The sequence below is a fragment of the Lissotriton vulgaris genome, chromosome 4_1 (assembly GCF_964263255.1).
Source record: "Lissotriton vulgaris chromosome 4_1, aLisVul1.2, whole genome shotgun sequence".
In the NCBI taxonomy this organism is placed as follows: Eukaryota; Metazoa; Chordata; class Amphibia; order Caudata; family Salamandridae; genus Lissotriton; species Lissotriton vulgaris.
Genome location: NC_141691.1, coordinates 1,802,238,037 through 1,802,263,216, shown reverse-complemented (window position 1 = coordinate 1,802,263,216; position 25,180 = coordinate 1,802,238,037). Strand labels below are relative to the sequence as shown.

The 25,180-nt window shown below is 45.9% G+C and overlaps 1 protein-coding gene across 1 annotated transcript in view; it reads right to left on the bottom strand.

Moving 5' to 3' along the window:
- LOC147724580 (fibrocystin-L-like) overlaps positions 1-25,180 on the bottom strand; it is a 1,106,658-nt gene that overhangs the window by 939,076 nt on the left and 142,402 nt on the right. Inside the window, exons 7-8 of the mRNA XM_086966124.1 lie at positions 18,292-18,385; positions 17,868-17,921 (exon numbers count right to left, since the gene is read on the bottom strand). Of these exons, the coding sequence (XP_086822250.1) occupies positions 17,868-17,921; positions 18,292-18,385 (148 nt within the window). The remainder of the gene's footprint in view (positions 1-17,867; positions 17,922-18,291; positions 18,386-25,180) is intronic.

Below are 25,180 nucleotides of genomic sequence, written 5' to 3'. Positions count from 1 at the left end.
TAGCCGGGCTGATGAGAGGTGTTACCTCGAAACCGGTCCGGTCCTCGGATGCTTGATTCCGTTCTGGGAAGGACATGGCTTTTGTAGTTCGGACTGGACTGTTCCCATGGGGCAACAGGGTCAGAGCTGATTTGCATATCACCATTGTCTAACCCAGGGTGGTGTGGAGTGCAAAAAAACGATGGATTTGGGCCCAGATCTTTTGACTGGGGGAATGTGTGACATTGATCCACATTCGGTCCATCACTTGTTGTTTTTGCATTTGCCGCCCTAGGTGCGCTGGGGATGCCCAGACGTGGGTCCCAGGCACTCCACACCACTTGGAGTCAAGCTAGCCGGGCTGATGAGAGGTGTTACCTCGAAACCGGTCCGGTCCTCGGATGCTTGATTCCGTTCTGGGAAGGACATGGCTTTTGTAGTTCGGACTGGACTGTTCCCATGGGGCAACAGGGTCAGAGCTGATTTGCATATCGCCATTGTCTAACCCAGGGTGGTGTGGAGTGCAAAAAAACGATGGATTTGGGCCCAGATCTTTTGACTGGGGGAATGTGTGACATTGATCCACATTCGGTCCATCACTTGTTGTTTTTGCATTTGCCGCCCTAGGTGCGCTGGGGATGCCCAGACGTGGGTCCCAGGCACTCCACACCACTTGGAGTCAAGCTAGCCGGGCTGATGAGAGGTGGTACCTCGAAACCGGTCCGGTCCTCGGATGCTTGATTCCGTTCTGGGAAGGACATGGCTTTTGTAGTTCGGACTGGACTGTTCCCATGGGGCAACAGGGTCAGAGCTGATTTGCATATCGCCATTGTCTAACCCAGGGTGGTGTGGAGTGCAAAAAAACGATGGATTTGGGCCCAGATCTTTTGACTGGGGGAATGTGTGACATTGATCCACATTCGGTCCATCACTTGTTGTTTTTGCATTTGCCGCCCTAGGTGCGCTGGGGATGCCCAGACGTGGGTCCCAGGCACTCCACACCACTTGGAGTCAAGCTAGCCGGGCTGATGAGAGGTGTTACCTCGAAACCGGTCCGGTCCTCGGATGCTTGATTCCGTTCTGGGAAGGACATGGCTTTTGTAGTTCGGACTGGACTGTTCCCATGGGGCAACAGGGTCAGAGCTGATTTGCATATCGCCATTGTCTAACCCAGGGTGGTGTGGAGTGCAAAAAAACGATGGATTTGGGCCCAGATCTTTTGACTGGGGGAATGTGTGACATTGATCCACATTCGGTCCATCACTTGTTGTTTTTGCATTTGCCGCCCTAGGTGCGCTGGGGATGCCCAGACGTGGGTCCCAGGCACTCCACAACACTTGGAGTCAAGCTAGCCGGGCTGATGAGAGGTGTTACCTCGAAACCGGTCCGGTCCTCGGATGCTTGATTCCGTTCTGGGAAGGACATGGCTTTTGTAGTTCGGACTGGTCTGTTCCCATGGGGCAACAGGGTCAGAGCTGATTTGCATATCGCCATTGTCTAACCCAGGGTGGTGTGGAGTGCAAAAAAACGATGGATTTGGGCCCAGATCTTTTGACTGGGGGAATGTGTGACATTGATCCACATTCGGTCCATCACTTGTTGTTTTTGCATTTGCCGCCCTAGGTGCGCTGGGGATGCCCAGACGTGGGTCCCAGGCACTCCACACCACTTGGAGTCAAGCTAGCCGGGCTGATGAGAGGTGTTACCTCGAAACCGGTCCGGTCCTCGGATGCTTGATTCCGTTCTGGGAAGGACATGGCTTTTGTAGTTCGGACTGGACTGTTCCCATGGGGCAACAGGGTCAGAGCTGATTTGCATATCGCCATTGTCTAACCCAGGGTGGTGTGGAGTGCAAAAAAACGATGGATTTGGGCCCAGATCTTTTGACTGGGGGAATGTGTGACATTGATCCACATTCGGTCCATCACTTGTTGTTTTTGCATTTGCCGCCCTAGGTGCGCTGGGGATGCCCAGACGTGGGTCCCAGGCACTCCACACCACTTGGAGTCAAGCTAGCCGGGCTGATGAGAGGTGTTACCTCGAAACCGGTCCGGTCCTCGGATGCTTGATTCCGTTCTGGGAAGGACATGGCTTTTGTAGTTCGGACTGGACTGTTCCCATGGGGCAACAGGGTCAGAGCTGATTTGCATATCGCCATTGTCTAACCCAGGGTGGTGTGGAGTGCAAAAAAACGATGGATTTGGGCCCAGATCTTTTGACTGGGGGAATGTGTGACATTGATCCACATTCGGTCCATCACTTGTTGTTTTTGCATTTGCCGCCCTAGGTGCGCTGGGGATGCCCAGACGTGGGTCCCAGGCACTCCACACCACTTGGAGTCAAGCTAGCCGGGCTGATGAGAGGTGTTACCTCGAAACCGGTCCGGTCCTCGGATGCTTGATTCCGTTCTGGGAAGGACATGGCTTTTGTAGTTCGGACTGGACTGTTCCCATGGGGCAACAGGGTCAGAGCTGATTTGCATATCGCCATTGTCTAACCCAGGGTGGTGTGGAGTGCAAAAAAACGATGGATTTGGGCCCAGATCTTTTGACTGGGGGAATGTGTGACATTGATCCACATTCGGTCCATCACTTGTTGTTTTTGCATTTGCCGCCCTAGGTGCGCTGGGGATGCCCAGACGTGGGTCCCAGGCACTCCACACCACTTGGAGTCAAGCTAGCCGGGCTGATGAGAGGTGTTACCTCGAAACCGGTCCGGTCCTCGGATGCTTGATTCCGTTCTGGGAAGGACATGGCTTTTGTAGTTCGGACTGGACTGTTCCCATGGGGCAACAGGGTCAGAGCTGATTTGCATATCGCCATTGTCTAACCCAGGGTGGTGTGGAGTGCAAAAAAACGATGGATTTGGGCCCAGATCTTTTGACTGGGGGAATGTGTGACATTGATCCACATTCGGTCCATCACTTGTTGTTTTTGCATTTGCCGCCCTAGGTGCGCTGGGGATGCCCAGACGTGGGTCCCAGGCACTCCACACCACTTGGAGTCAAGCTAGCCGGGCTGATGAGAGGTGTTACCTCGAAACCGGTCCGGTCCTCGGATGCTTGATTCCGTTCTGGGAAGGACATGGCTTTTGTAGTTCGGACTGGACTGTTCCCATGGGGCAACAGGGTCAGAGCTGATTTGCATATCGCCATTGTCTAACCCAGGGTGGTGTGGAGTGCAAAAAAACGATGGATTTGGGCCCAGATCTTTTGACTGGGGGAATGTGTGACATTGATCCACATTCGGTCCATCACTTGTTGTTTTTGCATTTGCCGCCCTAGGTGCGCTGGGGATGCCCAGACGTGGGTCCCAGGCACTCCACAACACTTGGAGTCAAGCTAGCCGGGCTGATGAGAGGTGTTACCTCGAAACCGGTCCGGTCCTCGGATGCTTGATTCCGTTCTGGGAAGGACATGGCTTTTGTAGTTCGGACTGGTCTGTTCCCATGGGGCAACAGGGTCAGAGCTGATTTGCATATCGCCATTGTCTAACCCAGGGTGGTGTGGAGTGCAAAAAAACGATGGATTTGGGCCCAGATCTTTTGACTGGGGGAATGTGTGACATTGATCCACATTCGGTCCATCACTTGTTGTTTTTGCATTTGCCGCCCTAGGTGCGCTGGGGATGCCCAGACGTGGGTCCCAGGCACTCCACACCACTTGGAGTCAAGCTAGCCGGGCTGATGAGAGGTGTTACCTCGAAACCGGTCCGGTCCTCGGATGCTTGATTCCGTTCTGGGAAGGACATGGCTTTTGTAGTTCGGACTGGACTGTTCCCATGGGGCAACAGGGTCAGAGCTGATTTGCATATCGCCATTGTCTAACCCAGGGTGGTGTGGAGTGCAAAAAAACGATGGATTTGGGCCCAGATCTTTTGACTGGGGGAATGTGTGACATTGATCCACATTCGGTCCATCACTTGTTGTTTTTGCATTTGCCGCCCTAGGTGCGCTGGGGATGCCCAGACGTGGGTCCCAGGCACTCCACACCACTTGGAGTCAAGCTAGCCGGGCTGATGAGAGGTGTTACCTCGAAACCGGTCCGGTCCTCGGATGCTTGATTCCGTTCTGGGAAGGACATGGCTTTTGTAGTTCGGACTGGACTGTTCCCATGGGGCAACAGGGTCAGAGCTGATTTGCATATCGCCATTGTCTAACCCAGGGTGGTGTGGAGTGCAAAAAAACGATGGATTTGGGCCCAGATCTTTTGACTGGGGGAATGTGTGACATTGATCCACATTCGGTCCATCACTTGTTGTTTTTGCATTTGCCGCCCTAGGTGCGCTGGGGATGCCCAGACGTGGGTCCCAGGCACTCCACGCCACTTGGAGTCAAGCTAGTCGGGCTGATGAGAGGTGTTACCTCGAAACCGGTCCGGTCCTCGGATGCTTGATTCCGTTCTGGGAAGGACATGGCTTTTGTAGTTCGGACTGGACTGTTCCCATGGGGCAACAGGGTCAGAGCTGATTTGCATATCGCCATTGTCTAACCCAGGGTGGTGTGGAGTGCAAAAAAACGATGGATTTGGGCCCAGATCTTTTGACTGGGGGAATGTGTGACATTGATCCACATTCGGTCCATCACTTGTTGTTTTTGCATTTGCCGCCCTAGGTGCGCTGGGGATGCCCAGACGTGGGTCCCAGGCACTCCACACCACTTGGAGTCAAGCTAGCCGGGCTGATGAGAGGTGTTACCTCGAAACCGGTCCGGTCCTCGGATGCTTGATTCCGTTCTGGGAAGGACATGGCTTTTGTAGTTCGGACTGGACTGTTCCCATGGGGCAACAGGGTCAGAGCTGATTTGCATATCGCCATTGTCTAACCCAGGGTGGTGTGGAGTGCAAAAAAACGATGGATTTGGGCCCAGATCTTTTGACTGGGGGAATGTGTGACATTGATCCACATTCGGTCCATCACTTGTTGTTTTTGCATTTGCCGCCCTAGGTGCGCTGGGGATGCCCAGACGTGGGTCCCAGGCACTCCACACCACTTGGAGTCAAGCTAGCCGGGCTGATGAGAGGTGTTACCTCGAAACCGGTCCGGTCCTCGGATGCTTGATTCCGTTCTGGGAAGGACATGGCTTTTGTAGTTCGGACTGGACTGTTCCCATGGGGCAACAGGGTCAGAGCTGATTTGCATATCGCCATTGTCTAACCCAGGGTGGTGTGGAGTGCAAAAAAACGATGGATTTGGGCCCAGATCTTTTGACTGGGGGAATGTGTGACATTGATCCACATTCGGTCCATCACTTGTTGTTTTTGCATTTGCCGCCCTAGGTGCGCTGGGGATGCCCAGACGTGGGTCCCAGGCACTCCACAACACTTGGAGTCAAGCTAGCCGGGCTGATGAGAGGTGTTACCTCGAAACCGGTCCGGTCCTCGGATGCTTGATTCCGTTCTGGGAAGGACATGGCTTTTGTAGTTCGGACTGGACTGTTCCCATGGGGCAACAGGGTCAGAGCTGATTTGCATATCGCCATTGTCTAACCCAGGGTGGTGTGGAGTGCAAAAAAACGATGGATTTGGGCCCAGATCTTTTGACTGGGGGAATGTGTGACATTGATCCACATTCGGTCCATCACTTGTTGTTTTTGCATGGGTCAACAGAACAGCACCTTCTAAGCAATTGCTAAAGAAGGCTTATTGGTTATGGGTGGATAACGAGAGAATGTGCAATCCTAAGCATTGTAAATCTGTTGTTCAGTTCCTTTTAATTAAGGAGCTCCCCTATAGAGAACCTTACCTGGACTTAATTCATAACCCGGGTGACAGATCATTGTATTTCAAATTTAGGGTAGGAGTACTTCCCTTAGGGTTGTTGACTTCCACCTGGAAACCACCTTTTCAAACTATACCATATTGCCCCTTCTGTGACTCAAGGGTTGAGTCCATTGCTCATTTGTTGTTTGAGTGTTATGCTTATGCGGTGCCCAGGTCGAGATGGCTGAAGCCTTTATGTAGGAGCCTGGGCACTAGATCACACCTGGAAGCCTTACGCATATTACGTTCAGATGCCCGTCCCTTCTTTGCCTGCTGTATGGCAAAATTCCTGGGCTGGGCTTGGCGGATAAGAACTGCAAAGAAACTGTTGATCCAGTAATGTGCTTTTTGCCTGTACCTGCTCTTATGACTTGGCTAATAATTCACTCTTTTAATGCCATTGCTGATTCCGTAGCCTTTTTATATATTGTGTATTGTCAAACTGTTTTTACTAAATTGATGTAATGCAATGCTTTTATGATATGTTTTTATATCGAAATAAAGCTATTCAATCAATCAAAATAAACACATGTGGAGAGGGAAGGAGGAAGATACCAAGAGGGAAGTTTCTAAATTGCAACAGTGTTCTGTTTAAAATTAGAGAAAGCATGCATCCAACAAAGGGTAGCCAACTGGACGACACGTTTTCTGTACTCAAGGGATTGCTTTGCAGAGGAGTTTTGAGTGGTATATAGTTTTTGTGTGTCTGTGGCATAGCAGACATGCATGGATTTTTAAATGGAAGCCCACGAAATTGACTCCTTATTCACTGGTTTGTTAGAAAGAAATCTACTTTATTTGGGTTCCAGTGAGCCCCCCAGACTCTTGTACATGATGATATTTAACCTGCTGCACTATTAACACCCAAGCCCCTGGTTTGTGTGTGCTTCTTCACAAGTTGACGGTTACATGGTGGTCTGCCTTCTTGCAATGTTGATGTAGTTCTTTTGTGGACATGACAAGCTGAATACGTCTTCTCTGTAACCTGTCATGCATGAAATTTGTATTACCTCTTTGCCGGACACTAATTCTGCTGGAGCTGACACATTTGAATGAGAGGTTACTAGCTATTTAACACAGGCTAGAGACAACTTTTCTCTACTTTAGGAAACTAAATAAAAATACACTGGGTGGTTCCAGCTTTTCTACACTTGCCCCCCCCCGTATCTGAAACACCCTACCATGAGATATCAGATTTGCATCTTGCTTTTTCAAATTTAGGAAACTTCTGAATACATTGTTTTTCAGGGTGGCCTATGACTAACTAGTAACAGCGTATAATTGTAGCTCTGCTTCTGTAACTTTAGAGCCAAGGGCCTTTCCAGTGAACGTGCACTTTATAAATTCAATAACATAACAATCTATGAGTGCAGGATGCTTTTCTTATGTCGATGTAGAAAAAACTTGCTTTAATGAAATCTACTTTGTGTGTTCTTCTTATTTTGCCAGCTACGACCACCCTAACCTCTGCCTGGCCTTGGATCAACAAAATTGAGACTACCTACAAATACACATCCAGGAACTAAGCACTTGCTGGGATGAAGTTCTCCTACGCAGACTGGGCTTAAAACCTGAAATCTTAAAGAAAACCTGGCTTTTGTTGCCCATGAAGAAGAGAGAGGAGTATAGCGTCCCAACTGACAGCAGATTAGTAGATTCCAGCTGCCTGGTGAAACAGGCAAGGAAAAAGAGCTCCAACAAGGATCACCTATGTCAACCTTCGTTCAAGTGAACATGTCTCATGCCTGTCCACATGCCTAGACTGGACATAGCATCCCCTTTCCCAGTCTCATACCAGCCACACGGAGACTGGCTCCAAGGGCCCATAATGTTTTTCTTGAATACTGAACCATTCAGACTATCTATCTAGCCATTGCAGTTTCAGGAATATCATCATTTGTAATCACAGTTTAACCTTATTCATACCATGTAGGTGCCAGTGAGCCATGGAATTCATTGTTTGCCTTCAGTCCTATATTTTTTGTAGTTGCCACTGCCATTGGAAAATGTTGACAAAGTGCCTTAAAGTAATGTATTCCTGAGCAACACCATTGGAGAAGCCAATCAAATCCTACATCTCCCCTCCTTTGAAAACCATTGAACCCAGATGGGGTTTTAACTGGTTTAAAAATATCTAAACTGTTAATTGATGCAGAACTCTGCCCCCTCCTCCCCGATTCCCTAACACGTCGTAATGTTACATGATACTGCTGACATTTCCCCACTGACGCACCACGAGTGACGTTTCCTCCCCACAGCACTAACCATGGTCAAACTGTTCGTCCTCCGCTTCTGGTGATCCCCTCATACACCCAAGCATGAAGAATGGTTGACTGAGATGTATAAGGCAGCCTCATATGACAGGTCATTTACGCCCTCGCAGAAAAATCGGAGACCTTTCAACAGCTGTGGGAGACCATCCACCACGAGAATCCTGGAGGACTGATGTGTGATCAAGCACCCCCCTAAGAGATGCATCCTCCAAGTGGCACAATACTGCGTAATTCTTTCCTAAGACCACAGCAACTCCACTTCTATTCCTACCTCCCTTGTATATATTTCCATATTACAAACCCACACCCCTCCACCTCTCCTCAGAATTATCCCCCAAACACTCATGCTGTTTGCTTTTTTCTCTCACTGGGGTTTACCGATAGGCCACTGTTACCATGGCTTTTGCCCCCCATCCTTGGTATTGTCATTACCCCTTTTACTTTTGTTGTTATTGATGTGCCTTGCTGTATGTATCCAGCTACATTCCTTTACTGTGCTGGTATTACGTAACCCAGAAACCTAAATAAAGATTTAAAAAATGAATAAAGAAATAAACTGTGTATTGAGTTGACACCAGTAGCCAGACTGCTTACTTGGAGATTACAATGCTATTTACACAAAAACTACACCAATTACTATATTGGACAGCATGCTTTTTTGTTTTGACTGCGGTTATTTGGTTCAGGGACTTATACTGTTTTTTTTTAGAAACTGGAATCTCAATGGCTTGAGTTCAGTTCACCCAGATGTCCGCTGTTGCACTCACTGGAAGATCCCCTGAAGCTCCTGCACTCTATACGTTTTGGCAAGCAGTGTTATCGGGATACAGCAGACAAGCCCCGAAGCTCCCATGGGATAGCATTGGACACCTGGCCAGAGTTGCAGAAAGGTCTGTAAAAATGGTAAGAGCAGTGTCTCAACATCAGATGGCACTAGCACACATCATCTGCTTTTATGTAACATATGTATAACTTCCTCGGAAGCTTGTTTCCGGTCCAGGGAAGACATGGCTTGGCAGTTCGGGCTGGACTGTTCCCATGAGGCACAGGGTCAGACTGATTTGCATATGGCCATGTCTGAACTGGAGTGGCAGAGTGGGCTAAAGAACGGTGATGGATTAAACCCAGATCTTTTGACTGGGTGTGAGTGTTTTATTGATTCAGATGCTCCGTCCATCACCACCCCCTTTTTGTACCGCTTTTGGCCAACATAAGTGTGGCAGGGTATGCTCAGACGTGAGTCCCTTGCTCATTTTGCCACTGGATTCAAGCAAGTCGGGCTGAAGACGGCTGGAATGCCAGAAACCGGTCCTCGGAAGCTTGTTTCCGGTCCAGGGAAGACATGGCTTGGCAGTTCGGGCTGGACTGTTCCCATGAGGCACAGGGTCAGACTGATTTGCATATGGCCATGTCTGAACTGGGGTGGCGGAGTGGGCTAAAGAACGGTGATGGATTAAACCCAGATCTTTTGACTGGGCGTGAGTATTTGATTGATTCAGATGCTCCGTCCATCACCACCCCCTTTTTGTACCGTTCTTGGCCGGAAAGCTCTCGCTCAAATGTGCTGACAGACTGTTACCCTGAGAAATGGCAGGCTGCAGGCAGACAGTTCCCTCCGGAGAGACGGTGCTCGGGTGCTCACATTAAATGAATTTCTTGTCAGACACAGACTGCCGTCGGTGACTCTGGCTACCTAAGGGGGTACGGGGTGGGTAGGGTAGGGTTGCGCTGAGGCCGGGGGGAGTCGGTGGGGGCCAAGAGGAGTTTAAAAATAAATAAAAAACTTACCGGGTACGCGCTGCCTCTGACTGCTCCGGGGTCCGGACTCCCGTTGGCGCCTACAGGAACAGCCGTGTCTCCGTCACTACTACTGGCAACACCTCAGACTTAGCCAATCCGATTGACTTAGGGCAGTGTTACGCTCTGCCCATTAGGAGACCGAGGTGCTCAACCCTCGCTCTCCTAATGGGCATGCGCCAGCAGAACAGACACTAGTGCTCATGCGTGGGCACGGAGGAAAATTCGACCTCCGTCCCCACTAATGCGCACTTGTGCTCAGTGAGGTTGTGCTCCTTCCTGCTGCCCCTGGTGACAATCATGTCATTCAACATGATGTCGGACCGCCCACCCCTTCAGACTCTGAAGGGGTGGGCAGTCCGACGTCATGTTGACTGACATGATTGTCAGTTCAACCTCGGCGTCTTTGAACTTGAGTAACCTGAGAGTTACTTAAGTTCAAAGACGCAGAGGGAGCTGCATGTGCAGGCAGCTTGTGGGGCAACGCCTCAGCGCCCTTAATGGACGCACCGCCACTGGACGTCGGACTGCCCACCCCTTCAGAGTCTGAAGGGGTGGGCGGTCCGACATCATGTTGAATTACATGATTGTCACCAGGGGCAGCAGGAAGGAGCACAACGTCACTGAGCACAAGTGCGCATGAGTGGGGACGGAGGTCAAATTTTCCTCCGTGCCCACGCATGAGCACTAGTGTCTGTTCTGCTGGCGCATGCCCATTAGGAGAGCGAGGGTTGAGCACCTCGGTCTCCTAATGGGCAGAGCGTAACACTGCCCTATGTCAATCAGATTGGCTAAGTCTGAGGTGTTGCCAGTAGTAGAGACGGAGACACAGCTGTTCCTGTAGGAGCCAACGGGAGTCCGGACCCCGGAGCAGTCAGAGGCAGCGCGGACCCGGTAAGGTTTATATTTATTTTTAAACTCCTCTCGGCCCCCACCCGACCCCCCCCCCGGCCTCAGCGCAACCCTACCCTACCCACCCCGTACCCCCTTAGGTAGCCAGAGTCACCGACGGCAGTCTGCGTCTGACAAGAAATGCATCTAATGTGAGCACCCGAGCACCGTCTCTCCGGAGGGAACTGTCTACCTGCAGCCTGCCATTTCTCAGGGTAACAGTCTGTCAGCACATTTGAGCGAGAGCTTTCCGGCCAAGAGAGCAGGCTTGTACAATTATGTTGCCTGACTGACCCTGCTGCCGAATGCTTAATATTGTTGCATCATGGCTAAGAGAGGGTTTTAGCTGAAAGCATCTTTTTAAATGGTCTCAGTGCTGGCGGTGTCCTTGTACACAGCACTGCAGGAGGTTCGTGTGGTGACTAACTCGTGGGCGTCGTAAATGGCTTTGAATGAATCAGCAGAGTAAGGTAATAATGGACAGGCCTGGTTAATTGTTGATGCGCAGAATGGGAGAAGGGGGCATGCGCGCCTTATCTGGACCCTGCTGCCCAGAGTTTGAAGAGCCCTGCCTGCCTATATTTATCCTGGCATGGCATTGTGGGCAGTCATGGAGTGCTTTTGCTGTGAAAAAGTAACATTTTACTTTCTGAATTATGTATTTCTTTGTTTTAATAAATACATGCGTCAACTGGAGCGTGAATGAGAGTAGGACTTTGTCATCACGCAGCAATATTGTGTAGAGTAGCAGAGGTTTTCCTTCTCAAACTCCTTTAAAATGCGAGCAATAAGTGCAAAGGATTTGGCATAAAATAAACACGGGACTGGTGATGGATGGCTATCTGTATTCGATGGGGATGAAAGTGGTGGTAATCGTGATCTATGGGCTTGGGCAGGCTACAAACTATGACAGGAAATGTTTTATTTTTATTTTTTTCAACTCGACTATAGAGTGCCTAGTAAAAATAGAACGTTAACTATTGTAGTTGCACAGAAAAGGACAGTGATTGCATCATATGTATAGGTTACAGCAATATCCAGAAAGCCAGAGTTTTGTTTTTAGTATTGAGTTGCTGAGAATCTGAGAGACCATGAATACTGTGTCTAGTTTGAGCGTGGATAGAGCTGCAAGTGGGAGATACTGATTTAGTTAAAACAGGATATCCTTTTTGTGAAAATTAACTTGACACATCACCTCACTTCTATAACAAGTTTACCTATGACATGGTGGAGTAATGCAGTAATATATGGGGCAGGTTTCTAGTGTTTAAATATTTCAAGGATATGCATTCACAATTGTTTTATAAACCTTCATGCTTGCTCAAATGTGCTTTAAAATGCACCATTTGCCTACTCTTTTTTTCAAAATTTCGGGCGAGTCCTCCCTCTCCACTGAACCTCCCCTTATGACAACCATCTCACTAGCTTTTATTGCAACATGGCATTCATCCCCAACTTTTACGCCCTCCACTTTGAAATGTCACCAGCCGCCACTGCTGACGTCATGTTGACTGACATGATTGTCAGTTCAACCTCGGCGAACTTGAGTAACCTGAGAGTTACTTAAGTGCTAAGACGCCGAGGGAGCTGCGTGTGCAGGCGGCTTGTGGGTCAACGCCCCAGCGCCCTTAATGGAGGCACCGCCACTGTATAACTTCAATTTTCACTTATATTTAATCAAAAGTCGCAGTCTTCTTTAATGGACTTTGACTTTATTGAGAGCTGTTCATTGTGTCATGCTGTAGCTACATTTCTAAACCGTTGTGCATCTTAGAGAAAATACTGTTAACTCGACCCTGCTGATTATGGAGTGTCACCCAGAGTTCAGTTGTATTGGTGAATATTGTATTGATGAGTAGAAACTAGGAGAACCGACACAGGGTACTGCCTGTAATTCTTCCTGGACCCTGAGTAAAGTCCGCAAAAGTGGTGAGAAGGAAATCAGACTGAGGTATCTGTAAGAAATGGGGTTATTAGATGTGTAGGATGTGACATCTGCATAAAGTAATAAGTCTACAATTTCTCCTGATTGTGAACTAAGTATCCCATTGTAGCACTTGACTTCCTCAGGGTAGCAAAGAAGAGCAGAGCTAGTAATTACTATTCGCTTGCATGCTGTAATAACACTCAATAAATGATTGCCAGGCAGTGCTTTTTCTCAGAAAAATTACATTTATTGCACACACACTACTAAATACTACTAAATACTACTGCATTAATTTACAAATATATACACCAGGCAGATAAAAATACCTTTGGTGGCATTATAAAATCACTTTTGACCCCTACTGGGTTCAGGCACCCAAAATCAAAGCCCCCACACGTATCCCAGGTAGAACACGTCTATTGCAAATGACAAGAGGTCATCCTACCAAACACATAAGACAAGCCTATTGGCTATGTCAAGGGTTCACCACAATAGAAGACCATTAACTCCATGTTACCATTATATCATTAAAATCAATAATAATGTTTAAAGGCAATTGGTTATAACAATAAAGCATTGTAACAACAATCAGGTATCACTTTCAATACATCATAAATAAACCAGCGTACATGGGTTTGAGTATTCTTTAACAGTTTTCTCTCACATAACCTGCAACCACTAGAGATTAGCCAAAGAACAAAAGACCCAGCCATCAGGAGTGCATTAAAATAATGGTGAAAATACTGGGAGTCATGGATTCCAAGACCCCAGAAACTCCTTTGAAAATTCATATCTGTGCAAGCTGCTGTAACCCCTGCAGCTCCCACCACACTACCTTATTTCATTGGTGATGCCCCTGCAATCCTGGGGCACCATAAAGCATGAATCCATTTGCAAAATGTGCCCCGCAGGACCTTACAGGTGCCCCCAGACCCTCAAGCTGTGAAACTATAGTAGCTGCTTCGGTCACATTCTTTAGCAGCATGCAGTCCTCAGGCATGCATCTGTTTCATTATTTTTTAAAACAAGGATGCCTGTCCCACCCAGGACACCACCAAGGTGGGTTTTTAGGTGTAAGTTGCAGGAGGGGACCCAGGGCCCCTGATACTCCCTCCTGCAACACCCACAAAGAGTCATGCATGGTGGGAGCCGGCAAAAGCTTATCTCCTGCAGTACTGAAGCATTCTCATTGTGCTCCTGTGGTGGAAAGCAGCCACGCTTCTTTCGGGGCCCAGGGATTGGGGCCTGAAACCCAGTACTGTTCTTCGGGCCCAAGAATGAATACACTGGCACACAGGATGGGGTCCCTGGGCCTAGGGGAATGAGGCCTCAAAGCACACCCCTCTCTTTAATAAATAATTAATTAACATTGCACGGTTCTCCCCAGGCTGCGCGCAACAACTGTCTCATATGTGCAGCCCGCGCACTTGTGTAAACGTGTAAATAGCCAAACCCCACTTTACACTTGCTGCATTGCAGCGGCCATATTTTTAAAAGGTGGACACTGGAGGTGAACACGTACAGACTATTTACTATGTATTTACTGTGGGTGAGACACAAGTAGTGAGATTCACCCAGAGTAAGCAGGTCGAAACTAGGTGATCAAAAAGCAAAACAAATCCAGGCATTGTAAATGGGTGGAACACATTTTTAATAGTATCTCACTGACTGAGTTATGTTCATTCATGATCAAAGGTTTATGATGGGGTTTTATTTACAGTTGGTAATTGAACTGCCAATTAACGAACTTCTGTTTTTTATCTGTGTAAAGGTACTAAATAATGTAAAATATGCCAATTCAATTATTACTGATCAATAGTTAAGTTGTTGAAAGCAAAACTATATATAATGAAAGAATATAGTGGCATCACTATTCAAGTGCATTCTATTGTGACTATACAATCTGATAAAGAAAACAGTCCTCTGATATGAATCTATAATCTTGTTTTAGAATTATAGTTTTTGACAAACTGCAAATAATTGTCATTTATATTTTACTGTCTTATTTCTGCAGGTTAATGGTGCTAGTTATTAATTTACTGATTACAGATGAAGCATATTGTTTTGTGTATTTTACAAAGAAGCTGCATGTTAAAGAGGGCAGATGAGGTTCAGGGAGTATGTAGGTGCAGCTCCAACAGTGTAAAAATAACTTCATCCTAAAAGTATTAATGTTTAGTTCTTCATAGGAGTTTGGAGTCTGGTATTATGATGATAAAACCTGTATTTCAAAGGATTTCGTAAAATATTTTTAATATTTCACGGATCCCCGAGCAATATGGGCATCTAAATATCATTGGATGCAGCTAATACTTCTGGATCAATCTGCAATGCTTTACCACTGTGGGGGTAACTAGAATTATGCGGCAATGGCGCTCAAATTATATGATAGGATTATCTAAATTATGCAGCAAGGAAAAGGTGAATTAAGTGAAAAATCTCACTCTTAAACAGATCAAAGGTGCTTTTAAACAATGGAAAATGTGTTTTCTTTCCAAAACCCTATATTCTTACCTACATTATTAAGTATTATTTCTTTACTGCAGACAAAAAAAGTATAGTTCAGTATTTCACTTAGGGGTATATTTCTGCAGCACACACATAAAGAGGAATATGCCTCTCTGGATTGTTTTTGTGCAGATGGGTGTCCCTTCCTGCACATCAACAGTTCTGCATGCACTGGCACCCTTGCACCATGGTGACAGGGTGCCTGCATTGGCACTAATCTACCAAATGTGCACCGGCCCAGTGGAAAAGGCAAGAATGTGCTGCATTGCCTTAAATATAGTGCATTCCTGCCCTTTCCCTGTCACACAGATCAACTCAGCAAGGTGAATTGCTGCACTACACTGCATGGCATTTTCGTGAATAGGCCCCTTAGTATTTTCAATGAACATGTCATTGTTTGAAAAGCACTTTATGAAGCTACAACCCCACAAAATCCGTGATATTAAAAAAATGTGTAATGTGTAAGACAAAAATGTGTACTGGGTGCACAAAGCCCTGCTCAGAAGCCGGTCTGGCGCCATTAAATATCAGCACACCGAATACCAAGGCTGTATAGTCTTGAATCCACCTTACGCTTCTCTAATACAGTACCAGGCACTCCCTGCCACTCTATCTCACTCCTGCAGGTTCCTGCTTCTTCCTTGGTGAGGTTTTTTTCCGTCTTTTTCTCCTTACTCTCCCATTTGTGAGTTTTTTCTGTCTTGCTTTAGGGAAATATGTGATAAGGGAAAATAAACGCTGGCCCCCAAAAATGAGTGCAGGTGGTCCCACCAGGAACCACCAGCAGTTCAAATTAAGCCATGATTTAATTATATGGATAATGTCCAATGAAGTGCTCTAACACCAAATATGGCGAGGAATGTGCACCGTCACCAACTGCAGGCACCTGTGCACTGTCAATTGTATGCTATGTTTCCACCACTGCAATAGCAACATGTATGATGGGATTTTTGTTGTCACTGTGAATCTCCTCACTCGTGACATTCACACTGTCACACATGCTGGTACAAAAGCTCCATAAATGCTGCATTCTAAATCTTTTACTGCAAATTGAGATTGATATTTGTGTTTACCAGCTTCCTGGTAGTTTATATCATGCAATCATTGCATTCTAAATAGCCTGTCAGAGATCTGGGAGATCTCTTGGCTTGTAATCCATGTGAACATTACTATGCTTAGTTTGTGTCAGTGGTTGCAGGTGGCGAGTACCAGCACTTACAATGAGACAGGAACTAAGGGCCTCATTTATGAGGTTTTGGCATAGGGCAGCGCAGAAAGTCACTTTGTTGCCCTGCTCCATGTCAAAGTGAAAGGGCAAAAAAAGCACTCTATTTATCCAGTACTGTGCATTCCTGCCCCCCCCTCCACTCCCCCAGCTCTGGTGCCAGTTTGGCAACCTAGCATCAATGCAGGCATCCTTGCACCATGGTGCAAGAGTGCCTGTGTTAGATGAAGAATTGTTTTTGGGAAGGAAGGGGCACCTTCCTGCACAAAAACAATTCTGCGATGCGTTTTCCTCTTTATATGTGTGCTGCGGAATGCCCACAAGTAAAGCGAAGAAAACAATAAATAAAATGATACTAAAATTATTTCTCCTTTTTGTGCCTCCCTTTGGGAGGAGTTAAGGCTCTGGCGTATCCCCAGGTTTACAAGGTCTTGTAAATCTGGGGATGGATCAAAATCCATGGGTGTTCAGTGGAAACACCAACCGCAATGCCCATGGCACGCCTCTTCAGCAAAGAGTAAAGCAACGCAGTGATTTGTGCTGCCTGCCTCACTCCATATATTTAAGGCTATTCAAAGTCACACCACGCATGACCTCATGAATATCATTTTGTACTTTGTACTGTCGGAGCATCGCAGAACGGGGCGCTCCGGCGGACCAAGGGGCTCATAAACATGCACCCTAGTTTATATCATCAGACTTTGACCTCGACCAAAAGAGACAAGGAAAGGAATGAGAGAAGGAAGTGAGTAGCAAAGGATAAGTAAGGCGTGGCAATGGGAGAAAGCAATCAATCAGTCAGTAATTGAGCAGCTATTCACCCTAAGGGCGTCCAAGCGCTGCAGTCTCGTTGTTCTCAATCGAAAAGCCAGGTCTGTGCAGAGATCAAAAAGATACTACATGAGTGAGCTAAGGAGACAGCAAGGGTAGGGTGATGGAACAAAGTGGCATGTGATGGAGTCAAGGCTTGGGAGCATTGGTATTCGGTAATCGCCGCATTTGGCAGCACTGCCATCTGGCACCCAAGAATACTTTTGTGCCCCTGCACTTATTTTTTAACCACATCGCTGCGGCGGCTATTCCGCCGCAGCGCTAAGTGGGTGGGGCGGCTGCGCGGCGGCCGCATGCTGGTGACAGAACCGCTCCGTCACCAGCCGCGGTTGGGCTGTGCTTGTGATGGAGCGGTTCCGTCATGGCTCCGCCCGCTCAATAGAACCCGCCGCGGAGGCGCGAAATCAGCGCCGCGCAGGCGCGGCAGCAGGGTCATGACGGAACCGCTCCATCATCAGCACAGCCCAACCGCAGCTGATGACGGAGCGGTTCCATCATCAGCGTCAAAAGGGTTAAGTAATTAGGCACGTAGTCCATATATGTAAAAAACACATTCTACATAATAATTTCTAATGCACAATGTATTGAAAATTACAGGAAAATTACCTGACAACTCCCTTAAAATCCAGAAGAGCGTTACAATTCAAGCCACTACATGTTAGCATGCATGGTACTTACAGAGTGTCTGAGTTGGGTGCAAGCAGCTCACAAGGCATTCCTCCTGCATAGGTTCTGAAAATGGTGGTGGGATAGTAAAATAATATAACACGTTTATGATGCACAATGTCATAATCAGGCAGAACATTCTTTTTCAAACATAAATGAATACTGGAATTAGTTACATCCACCATGATTGCTTAGGATGGTTGTGATTATGTTAGAAAGCAGTATAACACAAAGAAGTGCAGCTGTGGGAACCATAGAAAAGTCACTCAGATTTGATATTTTTTTAGACTCTGACAAATATAATTATTGACATACATGGGAAAATGATACAAGAATGCATGCATGTACAAAACATCTACAAGTATCCATACATGTTAATATATATATATATATTTAGTGATTTGAGGGACACATCAATATCGTTCATAGAAATTACCTCAAAATTCGAGCATTGACGCCATTCGAACTGACAGCGGTACTACTGCCGTAGACATCAGTAAAGATGTTTCCACTGATGGTGATCATTGAACCTGAACACATTAAATAAAGGTCACCATGCAAGTCAACTTTTCATCATAAGAGATGTCCTAAACAAATATTTGACATGACGATTCATGAGTTCAATTTTAACATCAGTTTCAATAAACATGAGTAGATGCACAGTATACCATTGGTTAGGCTCAGATCGTCAGGAAAAAGCAAAGGACAGTAGCATGCAAAACATCTTTACTGCAGTTGGAGTATCATGGTGGAAGACTGTGATAATATACCGAGCAAAATAACACCTAAACTGGAGCACACAGTATCTTATCACAGCTTTTAAGCCAAATTCTCATTTCAAGGAACCAAATCTCCTTCTCCTATACTAAGAACTTGTCTGAATGTCATGTCCCTGAGGAAAATGATGAAAAAGCATCTCTTCCAATCCCAACTCATCTAATAAGGAGAAGAAATGCTCCTTTCATATATTTACTTTCAATCTTTGTTATATCCCACAATTGTTTTATTTGTTCATCTGGAATTCTCTATTGCTTCTTGTAGGAATGCACCCCTTTTGTAAGGTCACCCCCACACTTGTTTCTCCACTGCTGGTAGTTTTGACCCTGAAATTGTACTGAAGCCTGCCATCTAGGCCCCAGTGCCAGTTATCACTACCTAAAGTATCATATATGTGAATTGGTAACCCCAACTAGTAAATAGTTGAACCCCCTTACAAGTAAGTCCCTGGTAAGTGGTGCAGGTGGTACCCATGGCATGTGAGCTACAGGGTCACCAGGGCCTGCAGCATTGATTATGCCAACCTGAGTGACCTAAGTAAAGAGATGAGAGCAGCTCTGCCATTGCAGACTGCAGGATCACAGCAACTGCTCCAACTCAACTTTGCCCTCCCCATAAGTAGCAAGGTCATTGCACTATTTCGTAGATATGTCAGTCACCAAAAAGGTAGGCCTTCTGAGCCCAGGAGGCAGAGCACATTATATTAAAAGTATGGACATATAAGTGAAAATGCCCATGTCCCTATAGTAGCCTCCTTCCACTAGGGGCTACTATAAGTGTTCAGGGGGCTATAGGAAAACATGGGCTAGAACCCGGGCACCCCAGGTTGCTAGCTCTATTATGCTTCCACTGAAAGTGTCATCTTTGGTATCAAACAACTGTTCTCATCAAACCTGACCTTGTTCTAAAGTTAGATTGAATATGACATGCATCCTGGAGGCTACCTTAGAGGTTGTCCAACTGATTGTCCCCAGACTTTGCTGTGCATTGGCTGACAGCCTGCAGATGCTGCCACCAAGACAGCAATCTGACCCTCTGCTAGGATGTGTGAACACTCCCAGGATTCAAACATAAAGGAATGCTGGGGCAGGAGGTGTCACCTCCCTCCCTGACAGGATAGCTAGTGAAGTGGAATATCAGAGGGGTGACCTTCAAAACTTTCGCCACCTCTAAAATGTAATTTGGCTACCCCCCAGACTAGGAAATGCCAGCCCTCTACCCCCAGGCACATTTGCACCCGGGCAGGAGGGAAAGTTAGGTAGTCAAAAGACGTACACCGCCAGAAGGCTAGCCACACCCCTAGGGTGGGTTATCTGGTCTGTACAGCGGAGGAAGGTTTCTGCCATTTTTTAAAGAGGTAGAATAGATTTTCCAGGGTAGAAAATGTAGCCCGGATTCCCAGATGTGGTCACCTCAGTACAGATCCGTTTTTGAGCCAAATATCCCATTGGCTATTTGTACCCACACCCCTAAATCGAGGATTTAAGGGGCTACCTTGGCACCAGAACCTCAGATCTGCTTGAGTGCCTACCAAGGACAAAGAAGAGGCCCCTGACTGTGACTTCCAGACTTGCACAAAGGAAAAGCCGAGATGATCTGCAACTGTGACAGCCACCCTGCTACACCATGACTGGTCCTAGACCTGAGATCACCTCCAAAGGAAAGAGTAACCTCTCTGCAAGTCAAAGGCAACTCCAGAACTCCCTTGGACTAGAGGTATAAGTCCACTGCAGCCCGCAGGAACATCTCACTCCTGGGACCAAAGAAATATTGGCCTTTGAGCCTGCCGATGGAACGCACAAAAATAAATGGTCCAGAGCATTGCGGGAAATGCAGTCCTGACCTCCAGCAAGTTTTAGGCAGCTAAAGCGTTCCCCAGGACTCCCGGATGTCGAAGTAACCAAAAGTTATGTTTGCTACTGCGAAAGCTTGTTGGTGGCCAGTCCGGCTACCACTTCCTTTGTTCGACACTGTTTCGTGGGAAACCCACACCATCTTCAACCCACCACTTCAGTGGCCCTATTGTCGAGGTTTTGCATCCCCTTCCTCACAGCACCCTCCAAGCAGCAAAACCAGCACAAGCTGCTCCCGAGTGCAGCACCAGGGACAGCCAGGACAACTGTGCACCCGGGCCCTATGAGCATGGTAAAATTCAACTGACTGTAGGAGCCTGGTTCTGGGACTCGCATCACCTTACCACCCCCAGTGGTTTATACTCCACTCAACCTGCAAGTGACCGAGTGATTTTTCACATTGACGGCAACGTTACTGTTTTGCAAGTTTAATGCACTGATTTAGTTTTCCTTAACAAATCCACAACTCTGGTTATATTCAACTGATTGTCTTAATTTTGGTGTCTAAATTTATATAAAAATCTGTATTATTTATATAATTGGTGTTGGGTTTCTTCCAAGTTGTGTCAATTACTTATTGTCCATGTTGGCACTCTGAAATACTAAAACATGTTCCTCTAGAAAAGCTTGACTGCTCTGTTCCACACTACCAGGACTGAGTTAGGGATTTATTAGTGTGAATCAAAAGGACCGATTTGGGGTAATGTGATGGTATTGCATAATGAAGATTGACTAGCCTCACAGTGTAATACCACACTTTCCGACACTTCTCACATCTAATTCCACCTCACCTCACAGTTTCCTAACTTCTTTGCTATAATTCCATATATTGATCAATTCAACGAATTTTCCTTTAATCACAACTTTTCCCCATTAGTATTCATCATGGTGCATCAGTACTATAGAAAAATATTACATAAATAAATTGATAAATAATCGAAACTGGCTGGGGGCACCCTGTACGAGAATCATTTTTGGTGCCCGACCACCCATGAAGCCTCCTCGCATTCTCTCACCACCACCTGGAAAGAGTGCCCTTCACCTCTCCAATCAAAAGTTATTGTTAAAAACAGCACCCACTCCCCCAAGGTCTGCGCCCCCTCCAGATGTCAGTTCCCAGTGCAGCCGCACCGATCGCACTGCCCTAAAGCCGGCCCTGGGGTAATCTACCTTATTTGTAAATATTAAACCCCAGGGGTGGGGTGCCATGTAACTATAAGCATGGAAATTATAAAAGATGTTTTACAAGCCCAGGTGAGGAAAAACTGCCTATTCCATGTTTCCCCACTGTAGAAGATTAGCTCCATAGGCTAACGTTGGCACATTTTATTTCAATGTAACTATTGCTCAAAATGTCATTAAAAGACTTGAATGATTAGTAATGATAAATCCAACAACTTGCCACGGTTGAATTTATCATAGCTTGTACAGAAAATTTATAGAACTTTCTTTTCTATAAGGGAAAATCCAGCCTTCTAGTGGGCTGTCCTGACGGTCAGCCATAACAGGCTAATCAAGCTGCTTTGAGAAGGAGATATTTATTATTAACAACAGGGGGTGCCCGATAAACCAATAGGCATCTGGGTAAAATATAGCTAACTAAAGACAAGTGATGCCACCGGTATTTTACTTAAAGAATAGTTATTAGCAGGGACAGATACTACTAATTATCTGTCTCAAAACATTATGAATTGTACAGAATCAATCTATCATAATAATATAACGTTCATCTAGTGGCTATTAACACCAACTGAAAAAAAGATACACAAACAGCAGTTATGATTTGTAACTTTCTTTTAACAGTCCTTTTTCATTTTTTTATCATATGTACGAATCAACTAGTCACACAATATTTAATCTTGTGTAAAAACAATCAACAAAATCCAAGAAACAAAATTTCTTATTGTTAACCCTTAATCCATGGGTTATGTATGAAGCCCAATTATTTATATACAAGGAAAATACTGGCAATGTCTTTTCTGGCCTTAATTCCTTTTCGAACACCAAAATATCAAGGAGCATAGGAAGCAAAAATCAATGTCTTTATGGCTTCTAATCAAATTGTACTCCTAGGGATTGTGTCCAAGAAATTTCAAAATCAAAAGGGTGTCGAAATTGGTGATAACTGTCGACAAAATCATGATTTTTGTTGCCCATTGTCCTGATGAGGCCTGAAACTGCTTGACAGGCCGAAACGCGTCGACAGTTATCACCAATTTCGACACCCTTTTGATTTTGAAATTTCTTGAACACAATCCCTAGGAGTACAATTTGATTAGAAGCCATAAAGACATTGATTATTGCTTCCTATGCTCCTTGATATTTTGGTGTTTGAAAAGGAATTAAGGCCAGAAAAGACATTGCCAGTATTTTCCTTGTATATAAATAATTGGGCTTCATACATAACCCATGGATTAAGGGTTAACAATAAGAAATTTTGTTTCTTGGATTTTGTTGATTGTTTTTACACAAGATTAAATATTGTGTGACTAGTTGATTCGTACATATGATAAAAAAATGAAAAAGGACTTTTAAAAGAAAGCTACAAATCATAACTGCTGTTTGTGCATCTTTTTTCAGTTGGTGTTAATAGCCACTAGATGAATGTTATAATATTATGATAGATTGATTCTGTACAATTCATAATGTTTTGAGACAGATAATTAGTAGTATCTGTCCCTGATAATAACTATTCTTTAAGTAAAATACCGTTGGCATCACTTGTCTTTAGTTAGCTTGAGAAGGAGATAAGCCGCCTCAGAGAGCTATATGATGGAGAGAGCTTTGTAGCTGCAGATAATGGGCTGGGTACATCAAGCTGGGCTTCAAAGAGAGAGTAGAACATAAAGGAATGCAGACCCACCTACCCCCACATCCTGTACCCCACAGCCAGATGGCAAGGCCAGGAAGGGAATTTGCAGAGGGGCAGGGGGAGTGCTGATAAAAATGAGCCACACCAGTGGGTTGGTTTAGCCAGGTCTTACACTCTTGGAGATCATTCATCTATCTTGAATTTTAAAAGTGCAGTACTTTGTGGGACAAGAAGATACCACACTTGGGTGAAACCTTGACCCCCATTGGACAGGGGTGCCCCCTGCTTGTCACCACAGATCATTGAATACATGTGTGAGAGCTACAGAGCAATTCCGTTCTGAATTTAAATTTGCTGCCTAAAACTACAGGAAGAAGAAGAATTGCCCTGCAGGCACCATGGTCTAAACCACACAGGACTGCTCTCTGAAAGACTGCTCCTGTTGCACACTTAGAACTACAGCACAGAGAACTTTGTATTGCTTCAAAAAGGATTAAGTAGTGGACTCCCTGAAAACAACAGGTTAAAATAACTTGTGTGCACCATTTCCTCCAAGAAGTCCTCAACCTTGATTGCGTCCAGTGAACTTTCAAGGATTTGGCAGTTGCATTGTGGGGACTATAGTTCAAACTTCCAAGGAGCAACTCAGAACTTCTAGACCCTTGGATTTGTGTTTTATACACTTTGAGCCCTCAAGAGGAACTTCAGGAAGAAGTTCTAGAAGTTTGGAGAAAACATTTGGAAAAAGCAGACCTGCACGACATCGAAAGTCAAGTCGACTATCTTCAACTGCGAGTCGGCCTGGACTTCAGGTTCGTCCTGCTAAAAGCTCCTTAGCACCAGACTTCCAGGATTTGACCGAGGCCTCTCTGAAAAGCGATCTGACGATGTTTCATCGAAATCGGCCTGCTGGAGAGGAATGTACTACATTGAGAGAAAATACTCCAGAAATGTTTCTGAGTGTGAAGGTAACATTTTGACCGGGCCTCCTGCTTAGCGTGTCTGACCAGGGCTTGATCGCGGTCGGCCTCAAACTTCTACTTTGCCCCGATCAAGCACAACCAGATGTCCCAATTCGGAGCTATATGTTTTTAAGCACTATTGTTGCAAAGTCATCCTGTGTGCCCTGTGCACCCCCCATTCTTTGCTGTCTGGTACTGGTGATAACTGACTCTGACTGTATCCTGGTATCAGCTCGGCACACACAGAAACAGTGCCATGGTAAAAACACTGTGAGATTACAGTGAATACACCTACATACATGAGGGTACACTATAATTGGCATGACCTACCCTATAAGTCCCTAGTACATAATAGGGCAGAGGAAGTGAAACTACCTTTAAGTATCTAGTATGTAATAGGGCATGAACGTTTAGAGGCCAGCAGCCCTTTCTGCACTGCTGAGACTCTGAGGTCATTTTGAAAGTAGCCTTGTGTTGCAGCACTGCGTCTAAATGTAAATTGTGATCAAACTTAACTTTGGTGTTAGGGGCATTTCAAATCGATATTCTACAATATTATGGCATATTAGGTACCCCCAGGGTCTACCCTAGGTGTCCTTGATGTGGGAGGTTATGTTACTATAAGGATGGTCCTTATAAAGGATGTTGTATATGCCCTGGGGATATGGAAATTGTACATTTCACTTCCCCCATTGTAGAAAAGTTCTTCTCAAAATCCAAAATCGACTTTGATGCTAGGAGAACTGTGGGGTGAGGATCTACACCATTTGTACATAATCAGGACTCATATTGTCTCCCCAAGGTGTTCCAGAGGTAGGGGGTCATGTAGCTATAAGCAGGGTCCTTATAAAAGATTTTTTATATGCCCTGGTGTTGGAGAAATTGCTCATTTCATTTCCCCTTGAAACTAGGAGAAGAAGT